At 36.5% G+C, this 13,609-nt stretch overlaps 1 protein-coding gene across 2 annotated transcripts in view; it reads left to right on the forward strand.

The window, feature by feature from the left end:
* The window catches only part of ANO6 (anoctamin 6), a 238,900-nt gene that overhangs the window by 146,856 nt on the left and 78,435 nt on the right, over window positions 1-13,609 (forward strand). For both annotated transcript variants that reach the window (XM_043446905.1, XM_043446906.1), the window contains one exon: window positions 1,269-1,397. In XM_043446905.1, coding sequence (XP_043302840.1) covers window positions 1,269-1,397 — 129 coding nt within the window. The remainder of the gene's footprint in view (window positions 1-1,268; window positions 1,398-13,609) is intronic.

Raw genomic sequence — 13,609 nt, forward strand, 5'->3', positions numbered from 1 at the left:
CTATGGTGAAACAGATCACCAGCCCAGGTGGGATGCATGAGACAAGTGCTCGGGCCTGGTGCACTGGGAAGACCCAGAGGAATCGGGTGGAGAGGGAGGTGGGAGGGGGGATCGGGATGGGGAATACGTGTAAATCTATGGCTGATTCATATCAATGTATGACAAAACCCACTGAAATGTTGTGAAGTAATTAGCCTCCAACTAATAAAAAAAAAAAAAAAAAAAAAGGATCTTGACCAGCTATGTGAGAAATGCAAACTCAAGTCTTTCCTTAGAGCAAATAAAAACAATTCTATCCAAATCCGTATGGTAAGAGATTGTTTTAAGCTGTATTAGGTCTGTTCTGCCATTATGACTCTGTTTTTACACCATAAGGCTTTTAAGCTCTAAATTAAAGGCTCATTTATTTGTTCTTGTTGCTGGGATTTTTGTTTTTTTGCTAGGACTGAGTGGGTATTTTGTGTGGATTTGGGGACAAATACCAACGACTGCTGTGTATTTTGTGTGTATCAAAGCATTTTTTGACTTTTGTTTAAGGTTATAAAATGATACTTTTTATAAAGTGATGTGGTTCAGAAAGAAGTCATGAAAATTGCTGGAAAGGTTAGATAATATGACATAGGTAGGGTGCAGGCATTCACTCAGTCGTGTCCAATTCTTTGGTACCCCGTGGACTGTAGCCTGCAAGGCTCCTCTGTCTGTGAAATTCTCCAGGCAAGGATGCTGGAGTGGGGAGTCATTCCCTTCTCTAGGGGATCTTCCCAACTTAGGGATCAAACCTGAGTCTCCCACATTGCAGGCAGATTCTTTACCCTATGAGCCACCAGGGAAGCCCTGAGATTTTCATAAACATATATGTTTCATAAATATCTATGCCTTAGATATTTTTTTTTCTCTTGTTAAAAGAACGTTAGTCCTTTAGATAGGCATCTCTGGTTACTGTGTTTATTTCCAAACTTGAAACTCCTTTTCTTGTTCTTGTGGGAATAATTCTGGGATAATTGTATTACATTCACAATGCTGATATTTCCCCATATATTTGTAGAATAATGCTAACCTGCTCAATTCAAGGACTTTCTTTCAGCAAGAACAGACCATGATTGCAAAGATCATGTTGGTCATGCCCTCTTGGTCAAGTAACTAGTAAAGGATGTATTTCTCATTTTCTGTAAACATTCTGATGTACCTATTAAAGCTACAAAATAAGCACTTATGAACTGACACTTTTCAAGAAACTATATTAAAATTTATTTTTCTTTTCCACACAGGAAGAATTTAATGGAAAACCTGACTCCCTCTATTTTAATGATGGTCAGCGAAGAATTGACTTTGTTCTAGTGTATGAAGATGAAAGTAGAAAAGAGACCAATAAAAAGGGTTCAAATGAAAAACAAAGAGTAAGTTTATTTTCCTATTTTCTTTTATTTTTATTCTTTATAATATTGTAAAATTAAAAAAATAAACTTCTATTTTTGTGTAAGCAATGAAATTAAACTGGTGTTTGAAATATCAAGACAGGCATACCTTCATATTTTCTCTATTCATCATTCCCTCAAGGCATGGTAACAAAAAACATTAAAAAAAATTTTTTTTTTTGAGTTTTAAAAAGAAACTTCCTATGGCTCTTAAGCTAAAGGCAGATTTTCTTCCAAGGAATTGCCCTTTCTATCTGTAAAAGAGATTTACACTAAAAGCACACTTGGCTATTTGCAACTAGATGTGAAAGGAAGCTAACGATAAATAATGGCAGCAAGTATAATAACAGCCAACCAGTGTCAGGGTATACTAACTCATGGATGGTCTGTGTATTTTGCACGCATGTTCTCATTTAATTCTCAGAATAACCTTGTTGTTCTTGTGATGGTTCAGTCGCTCAGTCGTGTCTGACTCTTGAGACCCCATGGACAGAAGCACGCCAGGCTTCCCTGTCCTCCACTGTCTTCCGGAGTTTGCTCAAATTCATGTTCATTGAGTTGGTGATGCCATCCCAACCATCTCATCTTCTGCAACCCTCTTCTCCTTTTGCTTTCAGTCTTTCCCAACATCCGGGTCTTTTCCAGAACAACCTATAAGGTGCCTCTTATTTTCATACCATTCTGGTTAACAAAATTGGCCTTTAGAGAGATTAAGCGATTGCCCAAGTTCATGGACTCTAATGTAAGAACTGGTGGAGCTACAATTCAAACTCTTGTCTTCAATCGCGAACCCATGCTCTTGACATCTCCCACTTTCTTCCCTTCCTTTCCCTTTCATTCATTGCCAGTCAGGCTTTACCTTTCCTTTGCATCAGACTCTTTCAGGTAATGCGCCCATCTTTATCTCGAGATACTAAGCCATTTAGCCTGCTAAATATATAAAAACTTCCTGAAACTTCTTTATGAAACTGCATCAGACTAAAATAAAACAAAAAAGAAAGTATACAAGTGCGTCACTTCTACCCACTTTGAAAATCACTTCTTCATTCTGTTTTTGTTTTTTCTCACATCTGTGCCGTTACAAATACACAACTATTAATTTGTCCCTCTCTGGGCTTTCTCTCTGAAATATGTCATCCTTAAATCTATTGATTTCTGTCTTAATTTTTCAAATCAAGGATGAAACCTACTTAAAATGAAGGAATCAGTCCTTTTTATTTTGGTTTTTGTTTGTTTTGGAAAGGGTAATTTTTGGGGCTTGTATTTGCATAGTGTCACAGAATGAGCCCAGCTTTTGGAACCTGATACTCAGATTCTAATTCTGCCACTGTACTGTTTGGAGTAATTCTAGTTGAGGCAACACCTGCCTAGAATTACAGTGGCTTAATAAAATAAAAGTTTATTTATGCTCAAGTCAATCATGGCATCCCTGTTTGGCACAGTGTCTTAGAGGTTTGGACAGGGCTTTGTTGTTTGCAGTCATTCAGGAACCCAGGCTGACACAAAAGCTTTGCCATGTTCAACAGGTAGTTTCGGAGATCACTCTGGGCATCAATAAATGGTAGGTAGAATGAGGGAGAGGATGAAGAACGTACTCTTGCTTCTTTACCTGTTTGGGTTGGAACTGACATCATCAGTTGGGTTCACATTCTTTTGGTCAGAACTCTGGAAGGTGGAAAGTGTAGTTTCTGGCTGGACAGACATTTCTCAGAAGGAATTCCATGCTATGGACGGGGAACATTAACTTTTGGTCATCAGCGGCTTGTCTTTGCCACAGTTTCCAGCTAACTGTGTGAGTTGGATGAATTTTCTTATCAGTTTCATATTTTATTATTATTTTGGATATGCCTTTTATTTTACATTTTGCCATCTCTGAAATCAGGGTACATCTTTAAAAAAGTGTATCATAATTTCATTGGATGAATTTTTTTTATTGGCACATAAAGTATTGGCTCATCATAAAACCAGAGGCGTCTTAGATTCTGGAAAACAGGAATCTCAATGACTAGACCAGATAATTATGTCTAGGATTGAATAAAATAGTATACAGAAATGCTACATAAATTTTCAGCGAATATTAGATAATGGATGTTAATTTTTGTACCTTCTCTTTTATTTGGGGTATACACTGGTATGAAAAGGCATCACTCTCTGGTTATTATATAATTTTGTCACTAAACTAGCTTAGAGTATTTTATCATTTTCCTATGAACACTAAGATATCTTCTGTGCAGTCAGGGCCACCATCATCAAATATTTGTTAGGCATCCATATGCTGATGGAACTGAATTGAGCACTATATAAAGTAAGATAAACAAACCTAATCCATTACAGTATAGAGAAAACATCTTTAGTTTTATACAAGGGCTTCTCTCCCATGGTAAAGGAGCCTAGAGCTGATTACATTATTAACAAGGTCTGCATTTATGTTATACAGAAACAAAGGTGCTGAAATAACTTTCATAAATCAAGAGGAAAAAAAACATCATTAATTTTGGTATCTGAACTCATGGATTGATGTACCATGATGTTGGTGTTTATAAGCTATGCTTTTAAGTGTTTTGAGACTATTTATACATGTTACTTAATTTAGATTCTACTAGAATTTGAAGCTCAGCTTTGGAATCACATTTTTATTAATTGGAAAATCATTTGCAAGTTCCATCACACTCTCTGTTAGGCCGTATTCAGAATTTAGGACAATGCCAAGGAAAGACAATTTCAAAATTCTCTTTTCATTGAGATGAAAAAAAAATTATGTATAAATCATATTGATTTCCTAAAACAGCCCCAAGGTTGACTTTGCCAGGGGCTGATCTAAAAAGTGTTGTTAAATTCTTGTTTAGAGGCAGAGAGAGATAGAACTGATAGGGCCATGAGCATCAAAAGCATACAGGAGTAAAAGTCTACTTCTGCATATAAGCAAAAGAGAAATTATTTTTCTAGCCAGACCTCCAAATATCATATAACTTTGTCCACTTGTATTAGTGAAAATACCTCAGAATCTCACACCTCCCTTTGAAAAAGCATAAACCATTTATGTTTAGATTACAGATGGGGTTGATCGTAAGTTGTTCCAAGAATAAGTGTTTGTTTAGCCAGTACTGCTGTCCATGGCATAGAATCCGTTCGAGTGTCTTTTTACTGGAAGTAACATGGAAACCAAACTCAAAGTGATTTAAGTGCTGAAAGGAAATAATAATTCTCTCACTTAAGAAATAGTGCGGAGATAGGAGCATTTCTGAGTTAGATAATTTATTGGCTTAATGGGATCATCAGGGCTTGAGCTTCATTATATCCTTCTGCCCGGCCATCCTCACATGTTGGCTCTTCTTAAACTGTCTTCCCTTCATTTCATGATGTTCGTTGTGTTTCTAGATATCAGTGGCAGTAAGAAGGAATGCCCTTTTTTTGGGCCCTCTTTTAGAAAGGGGAAGAAATCTCCCCTAGAATGGCAGACTTCTTTCACTGTTGATTGTCTCTCTCAGGCCTATTCCTAAACCAACCACTGGCAAGATGAATGAAACTACCATCATTAGCACAGACTAATCAAGACTAGTCTTTCATTTCCTAAATCATCTGATCACTTAGTATCTGAAAAACCGTCCGCTTTTCTTGGTAGTGAAGAAGGGGAAGATGACTATTGAATAGGCAGCCAGCAATGCCTGGCACATCTCATGATTAAAATATATCTAAATAAGTTTGCTCCATATTGTGAAGAGCAAAAATGTTTTAAATGAAACATGTTTCCATATATTTCTCCAACTCTTCCTGCTCAGTTTTGCTCGTCTTTCTTCTTTCTTCCATTTCCCTTATCTAGAACTGCTCAGGGGTGGCATAACTGATCTATTCTGAATTTCATTTTGCCTGACACTTGGCCTCCCTTCTAAACAGATGTGTTTATGACCAAGTAATGGTATAATGCAGATGATGATAAAGAGAATAGAAAAGTCTAGATAGCACAAGAACAGTATAAGTCATCCTGAATGTAATGCTTTTTTATCAGCAGAATCCATCCCTAAAAGTTGATAGAAAAATTATTTCCTGGAAGTTGATGAAAAGTTATGGAAGTATAAGTTTATCTTGTATATCAGGCCTTAAGAATTCTTTAGTGGATCTGGCCAATAGAGAGTACAGAGTAAGAAATTTTGCAAAAAATAAGTGTTTAAATTAAATTATATCCAAACCTTCAAATAATGTGAAACAACTGACTAATTGGTTATAGATCCCTTGAGCTTTTAAAACTGTTATCCGTTGTTTTATATGAGTTATCATAAGGCTGGAACTGTTTACATAGAAGCTAAATGAAATCCCTTTGGAAATGGTTAAAAGTTCATCAGAAAATTCTAATAAAATGAACACAGTACACCATTATATTTATTAAGATTTTACATACTTTAGTAAAGTTTTATAATGTCTGAGGATCTTATACATTTTTATTAACTACTATATTAAATTTTTGTTGCTGTTGTCAGACACATTTTAAATTGCAGCTTGTGATTTAGTATTTTGTGTTAAGAAAGAAGTCTATTGATTTTTTATAAGATCTAGTTACATTGATAAACTTTTTAGTTCCAGTAGTTTCTAGTGCTTATTTTAAGTTTATTCAAAAGAAGACCATATTGTCTCCAACTGATAGCTTCACTGTACCTTTCTTTATACTTCCTTTGTTATCTTGTCCAGATGATATGGTTAAGACATCTCGAATAAAACCTGTAGCACATAGTAGTCACCATTGTATTGCTCCTGAGTTTGGTGCAAGTGTTTCTAAAATTTCACCATTAAATACACATTTGCTATAAATTTTTGGTAGTTTTCTTTTAAAAAGTTAAGAGTTCTCTTCTAGTTGAGATTGCTCTGAGATTTTATAATTGGGTTTTAAAATTTACCAAATGTGCTTTCTTTGTATCATTGCTTTATCAGTAAGTCTTATGTGATAAAGTAGATGATTATTTGTAGCTCATAAGATGATAGCTAACAGTATAGAATATTCAAACATCATTCATTATTGGCTTTAATATGCAATGTATCATTTTTGTAGTCATTAGCTTTCTACTTATGTTAATACTATGTTATAACATAGTTTATTTATAATTCATTAAAAAGTGCTTGAAGTCACATACAGAATATACCATAAATAAAAGTAATTAGATGAGGATATCAAAACTATGGTTTTTCCAGTGGACCATAAAGAAAGTTGAGCACCAAAGAATTAATGCTTTTGAACTGTGATGTTGGAGAAGACTCTTGAGAGTCCCTTGGACTGCAAGGAGATCCAACCAGTCAATCCTAAAGGAAATCACTCCTGAATATTCATTGGAAGGACTGTTGCTGAAGCTGAAACTCCCAATACTTTGGTCACCTGATGCAAAGAACTGACTCATTTGAAAAGACCCTGATGTTGGGCAAGATTGAAGGCAGGAGGAGAAGGGAACAACAGAGGATGAGATGGTTGGATAATATCGCCGACTCGATGGACATGGGTTTGAATAAACTCCGGGAGTTGGTGATGGACAGGGAAGCCTGGCGTGCTGCAGTCCATGGGGTCACAAAGAGTCAGACACAACTGAGTGACTGAACTGAACTGAACTGATTATGGTGACAAAAATGTAAAAGCCAGAAAAATAAAATGAAGCTATTTATCAAAGTAATAAGCAAAATGACTTATTATTAACCATAAAGTCCTGTTCAGAAATTAGAGTTCAGCTGCAAATTTGCCTCTTGAGTCTCCTAGTAGCCAAAGAAAATAGAGGATGTTCTCAACACCACAGTTTAAAGTTTCAGCACAATAAAAACCAAATTGGATATTCAAAAGAAATATAATCTTTCTGGTCTAAAGGTCCCCCAGAAAGAAATTTATCCATGGAGCCTCCTAAAGGAGAAGGCATGAATGACTGAGTCAACTTAACATCGACTTGTATTCTCCAAATTGAAGAAATAAAGGGATGGCAGAAGGGGATTATGACGAATCAGAATAGTATAAAAAATTGCCTAAAAATGGCATTTTTGCCATGAATAGTCCATGAAAAATATCACACTGGGTTAAGTGATGGTGGCAACTCCTGTTGGGTGGTTTCACCTCCTCAGATAACTTTTGGTAGGTGTTCTGTCTTTTGTTTTTGGATGTGAAATCAGGTTTGGTTTTAACTCCTTAATATTTTAAACTAAAGCAGGAAGTTTTTTATATTTTTATCTCCTTCCTTTACACTCTACTTGCTTAAACTAAGAATGTAGGTTAAAAGGAATAAATTAAATTAGAATCAGCAGTTTCAAATTACAGCTACAAGATGTGTTGCTGGTATAAGCATATTTAGTTTTATTTTTGAGTACTCAGCACAAGAGCAGTGAATCCAAATCTTGCTTCGTATTTCCAAAATGGGACGTGTCCTTGGTCCCAATCCTTAAAAACAGACAAATGCAGAGGGCAGTGAAATTCTGAAAAGTAAAATCTGTTTATTCTACTTCATCTCAGAAGGATGTGGAGAAGAGAAAAATCCTTTTCCAGATTAATCCTTCTGAGTTAGTTTTAAATAAAGAAGCTGTCATTTGCCCTGGACCAACAGATACTTGTGTCTCACTTTCTGTAAAAGGATAAAGAGCTGGGAAACATCAATTATACCAAGTTCTCAAACAGAACAGGCTTGAAGAAAATCAGCTCAGTTCAGTTCAGTTGCTCAGTCATGTCTGATTCTTTGCGACCCCATGAACCACAGCACACCAGGCCTCCCTGTGCATCATCAGCTCCTGGAGTCCACACAAACCCATGTCCATTGTGTCGGTGATGCCATCCAACCATCTCATCCTCTGTCGTCCTCTTCTCCTCCTGCCCTCAATCTTTCCCAGCATCAAGGTCTTTTCAAATGAGTCAGCTCTCCACATCAGGTGGCCAAAGTATTGGAGTTTCAGCTTCAGCATCAGTCCCTCCACTGAACACTCAGGACTGATCTTCAGAATGGACTGGTTGGATCTCCTTGCAGTCCAAGGGACTCTCAAGAGTCTTCTCCAACACCACAGTTGAAAAGCATCAATTCTTCGGCACTCAGCTTTCTTTATAGTCCAACTCTCACATCCATACATGACCACTGGAAAAGCCATAGCCTTATAAATAATCATAAAAGAAGAGCTTGCTTATGTGCACAGAAAAGATATGCTCTAAGAAAATAGTATTTCCTAAAAAACTTATGGTTGCTGGGAGGGAAGGGATAGTTAGGGACTTTGGGAAGGTCATGTACACACTGCTGTATTTAAAATGGATAACCAACAAGGACCTATTGTATAGCACATGGAACTCTGTTCAGTGTTATGTGCCAGCCTGGATGGGATGGGGTTTGGGAAAGAATGGATACGTGTATATGTATGGCTGAGTTCCTTCACTGTTCACCCAAAACTACCACAGCATTGTTAATGGGCTAAACCTCAATACAAAATAAAAAGCTTAAAGTTTGGGGGAAAAAAGAAAATAGTATTTCTTAAACTTGCCTGATGATAAGAATAGTCTGCTTTGCTTGTTAAAACTAGATTATCCAGGCCCATGCTGTATGTACTGAGCCAAAATATAGAGAAGAGAGGCCCTAGAATCTGCATTTTAACTAGGGCACTTCAGGTTGTTCATATAAGCAGGTAGGTTAGTTTGGAAAACACTGCCCTGAAGTGTTCACAGTAGTTATCTTAGCAGTGGATTGATAACAGGTGATTTTTTTTTTCATTCTTGGAAAATTTCTAAGTTACCATTTATTTTCATAATTACACCAAAAATGTTAATTTAAAAGGAAGAGTTGGAAATAAGCTTCAGCTACATATTCACTTCCTTTCTATGCTTATCATTTAGGATGCTTGTCTTTTTCTATCTCCTCATGAACATATGTCACCTACTCAATCAGTCCACTAACATTCAATGTTTTATCAACAACACGTGAATTTAAGTCCCAGTTAAATAATTTATTCCTGCTTACCAGACCTTACCAAGTAAAAAGCACTTTGAGTAATTAGAAAGAAATATTTTTGCACAGATTAAGTACCTTTGGTTTATTTCTTACCCAACTTCATAGGCATAACAAAGATTCGCAAGTTGAAAAGTCCAGTGACAGCAGCATCAGTATTTTGCCTGACAAAGCTGGAGGAATATTTGAATTAAATCTGTTTCATTAATCTCAACTGACTCATGCTGATGTAATATCATCAGAGTGTATTTAGTAATCTTCTTAGACATTGCAACCCCAGCTTTTTATGCACAAAAGCAGAGCAACATAAAGGAAATGGTAGAAATTGGTGTTTAAAATCAGTATTATTACTATGTAATTCACAAGCAAGTCCTTCCCAACAATGACTTTATTAAGCCAAATGAGATGTGCAATCTCAGGTGCTTAGGGGACAGAAAGCTGCCTTAATTACGCCAGTCTGCCCTTTGTGATTTTGATTGCTTTATTCTTTATTTCTCTGACAGCTTTATTAACCTCCCATAAGAAGTATGAATACAATTTCAGTTTCTGGGGTGAGATAAGTACTCTTGTCCTTCTCTGCTTTGAACCCCAGGTACCATTCTGCATTGACAGTAGTGGAATCATGTGCCTCTTTCCGTCATGTCCATAGGTCCTCAATGATTTAGTCTCTTTGGCTTTGCTAGAAGTAGGTTGAAAAGAAAGAGAGAGATCCAGGTTACAGTGCAGGGGAATTTACCCTCCTAGAGATAGAGGAACTTACAACATAATCTAGTATATGATTGGGCTTTTTTGAGAGCCAGTGAGTCTGGTTTAGTCGTTTTGTGCTGCCAAATGCACATCATGGACTATAAACATAGGTCTAGGTTCTTACCTGTAAGGTTTCCAATAAGGTACATAGATAATTTTTAGTTAAAAATTGTGTGTCCTCAGATACTCATTTATTCAGCAAATATTTATTGAGCAATGAACATGTCATTCAACATGCAATATTAATTTTCTTTCATTTTTAACATGGAAGACAGCTCTGCCTTAATTTTTTTTAAATGTCAGGAACACTGTTACTTATCCAAGTGCAAATTCTACAGAGCAGTAAAGCTGATGATCTCATATTAAATAGATTTAAGCAATCTTTTCTTAAGTAAGTGGTCTTTTCCTGATATATTCCTGTTTGCAAATATAGCACATATGCTAATTTACTTTAGCTACCTGACAAACCAAGAAAACTGGTTTGATCAATTTTTAAAATATCCCACTAGTTCTTTGAGAACTGCCATCCCAAAGGGAAATAACAAGAACTGTCTTATTAAAGTAACACCAAGATGATATATTAACATGTTTAAGCAAATAAAAATGCCCTTTCCTTGGTTCAACTATTTAAGTATTTATAGTTAGTGATTAAACAGAGGGCATTATAAACCAACTCCAAGATCTGCCAACTATCAAGAGATATCAGGTAAATATCTTAGAAGGTCTTTGTAAAGAATCAAATAAGAACTAATATAGGATACACTATAGTATAGCTTTTTCTCAATGGCATTACAGCAATATCTGTTAAAGAAGTTAAAGTTGCATGCACTTTTCAACACTTCTGCATCTAGGACTTTATTCTGAGGAGGATACACAAAACTTATTCTACAAGAATTTTCATAATTGTGAAAAATTAGAAACAACTAAAACATTCAGCAATTTGTGAATAAATTGTTTTGTATATGTATTCACTTATAGCCAGATTCCTCATGTAAATGGTATCATATAGCATTTGTCTTTCTCTGTGTGACTTGTTTCACTAAGCCTAATAATAATCTCTGGGTCTATCCTTGCTGTTGCAAATGGAAATATGTCATTCTTTTTACGCCTGAGTAGCCTTCCACTGTATGTGTGTGTGTGTGTGTGTGTGTGTGCCTGAGCTTGCAAGTGTGTGTGTATCACATCTTCTTAAGACAATCATTGGATTGTGTCCACGTCTTGGCTCTTGTAAATAGTACTGCTATGAACATTGGGATGCATGTATCTTTTCAAATTAGAGCCTTTGTTTTTTCCGGTATATACCCAGGAGTGGAATTGCTGAATAACATGGTGATTGTATTTTAGTTTTTTGAGGAAACTCCACACTGGCGTCACTAGTAGCTGCACCAGTTTACATTCCAGTCAGCAGTATACAGGAATTTCCTTTTCTCCACATACTTGACAGCATTTGTTGTTCGTTGACTTTTTAATATTAGCCACTCTGACAGCTGTGAGGCAATATATCACTGTGTTTCTTAAAATATTTTTATTCTTTATTTGGCTCTGCCAGCTCTTAGTTATGGCATGTATCTTCAGTCTTTGTTGTGGCATGCAGGATCTTTAGTCGTGGCATGCAGGATCTTTAGTCGTGGCATGCAAACTCTTAGTTGTGGCGTGTGGGATCTAGTTCCCTGACCAGGGATCAAACCTGAGCCCCCTCCATTGGGAACGTGGAGCCTTAGCCACTGAACCACCAGGGAGACCTTCTCATTATGGTTTTGATTTGCATTTGTCTAATAATTAATGGTGTTGAGCATCTTTTCATGTGCCTGTTAGTCATCTGTATGTCATTTTTTTTTTTTTTGCAAAAATGTCTGTTCAGGTCTTCTGTCTCTGTTTACATATTTTGGTTATTAGCCCCTTTTGGGCCTCATCTTTGCAAATATCTCCTCCCATTTTCTTTTCATTGTCTTTTCCTTTCATTGATGGTGTCCTTTGCTGTTCAGAAATGTTTAAGTTTGATTAGGTCCTATTTGTTTAGTTTTGCTTTTATTTCTTTTTCCTTGGGAGACTTAGCTAAGAAAATATTGCTATAATTTATGTCTGAGAATGTTTTACTTGTATTCTCTTTTAGGAGTTTTATGATGTCATATCTTATATTTAGTTCTTTAAATTGGTCTTTAAACCATTTTTAATTTTTGTATATGGTATGAGGGAATGTTCTAATGTCATTGTTTTGCATGGAGCTGTTCAGCTTTTTCAGCACCACTTATTGAAGACACTCTCTTCTCCATTGTATATTTCTGTCTCCTTTATCATAGATTAATTGACCATAAATGAGTGGGTTTATTTCTGGGCTGTATATTCTGTTCTGTTGATCTCTGTGTCTGTTTCTGAGCCGATACCTTGGTTTTGTTTTTTTTTGTTTGTTTTTTTTTTTTTTTATTAGCTTAGTTTTGTAGTATAGTTTGAAGTCTAGAAGGGTTATACCTCCAGTCTTGTTATTTTTTTCCCAGGATTGCTTTGGTGACTCTGGGTCATTTGTGCTTCCATATAAATTTCAGAATTATTTGTTCTGTGAAAAACATCATGGGTATTTTGATAGAGAGTACATTCAATCTGTAGGTTACTTTAAGTAGTATGACCATTTTAACAATATTAATTCTTTCTTCAGAGAGTGAAAACGATATATGAAAGTGAAGTCACTCAGTTGTGTTTGACTCTTTGCGACCCCATGGACTGTAGCCTGCCAGGCTCCTCCATCCATTCATGGGATTTTCCAGGCAAGAGTACTGGAGTGGGTTGCTATTTCCTTCTCCAGGGGGATCTTCCTGACCCAGGGATCGAACCCAGGTCTCCCGCAGTATAGGCAGACGCTTTTATCATCTGAGCCACCAGGGAAGTCTAGAAGGATATATACATCTATTATATATCAAAGAAGGTAATCTGAGGACCAGGACAATATAGTGTATAAAGAGTCAAGAGGAGAGTGAGCTAAATGACTCAGACTTAAGATCCAGTTCCTGGAGTTCTGGTAAAATATGGTCATTGGTATCCCATCGGAGGGATTAAGATGTCACTGGGTGCACATTGTGGAAGCTAAAGGATTAGGGTTGCTTACTTTTGTTATGATGTTTGACATTAAATAAAAGAGGTGAGCCTCTGAGGCTTACAAGATAGAGAGGACTTCTTATGCTGAGGACTTTATACTCATGAAGCTATTTCTTCCACCTTTGAGATGAAGCCACTGATACTTGCAGAGTTTATTTGCCCAACATCACAGAGCTAGCAAATGGCAGGACTAGGATTTAAATTTCGACTCGGAATCTAACCATGTCTAGTTTGCACTATGCTGCCTGTCACGGTCATGGCTGATGCAGCAGATACAGCCAAGACAGGAGTAGTTTGTGTTTGGTATGTGTAATGATTGAACTGCCCTCTCTTGGAGCTGGTTCTTTGCAGGTTCTCTGAACTGGCCCCCTTTTGTCATCTAGTAATTCAGACTCCCAGAGGATCAAGAGGTATCTT

The sequence above is a fragment of the Cervus canadensis genome, chromosome 25 (assembly GCF_019320065.1).
Source record: "Cervus canadensis isolate Bull #8, Minnesota chromosome 25, ASM1932006v1, whole genome shotgun sequence".
NCBI lineage: Eukaryota > Metazoa > Chordata > Mammalia > Artiodactyla > Cervidae > Cervus > Cervus canadensis.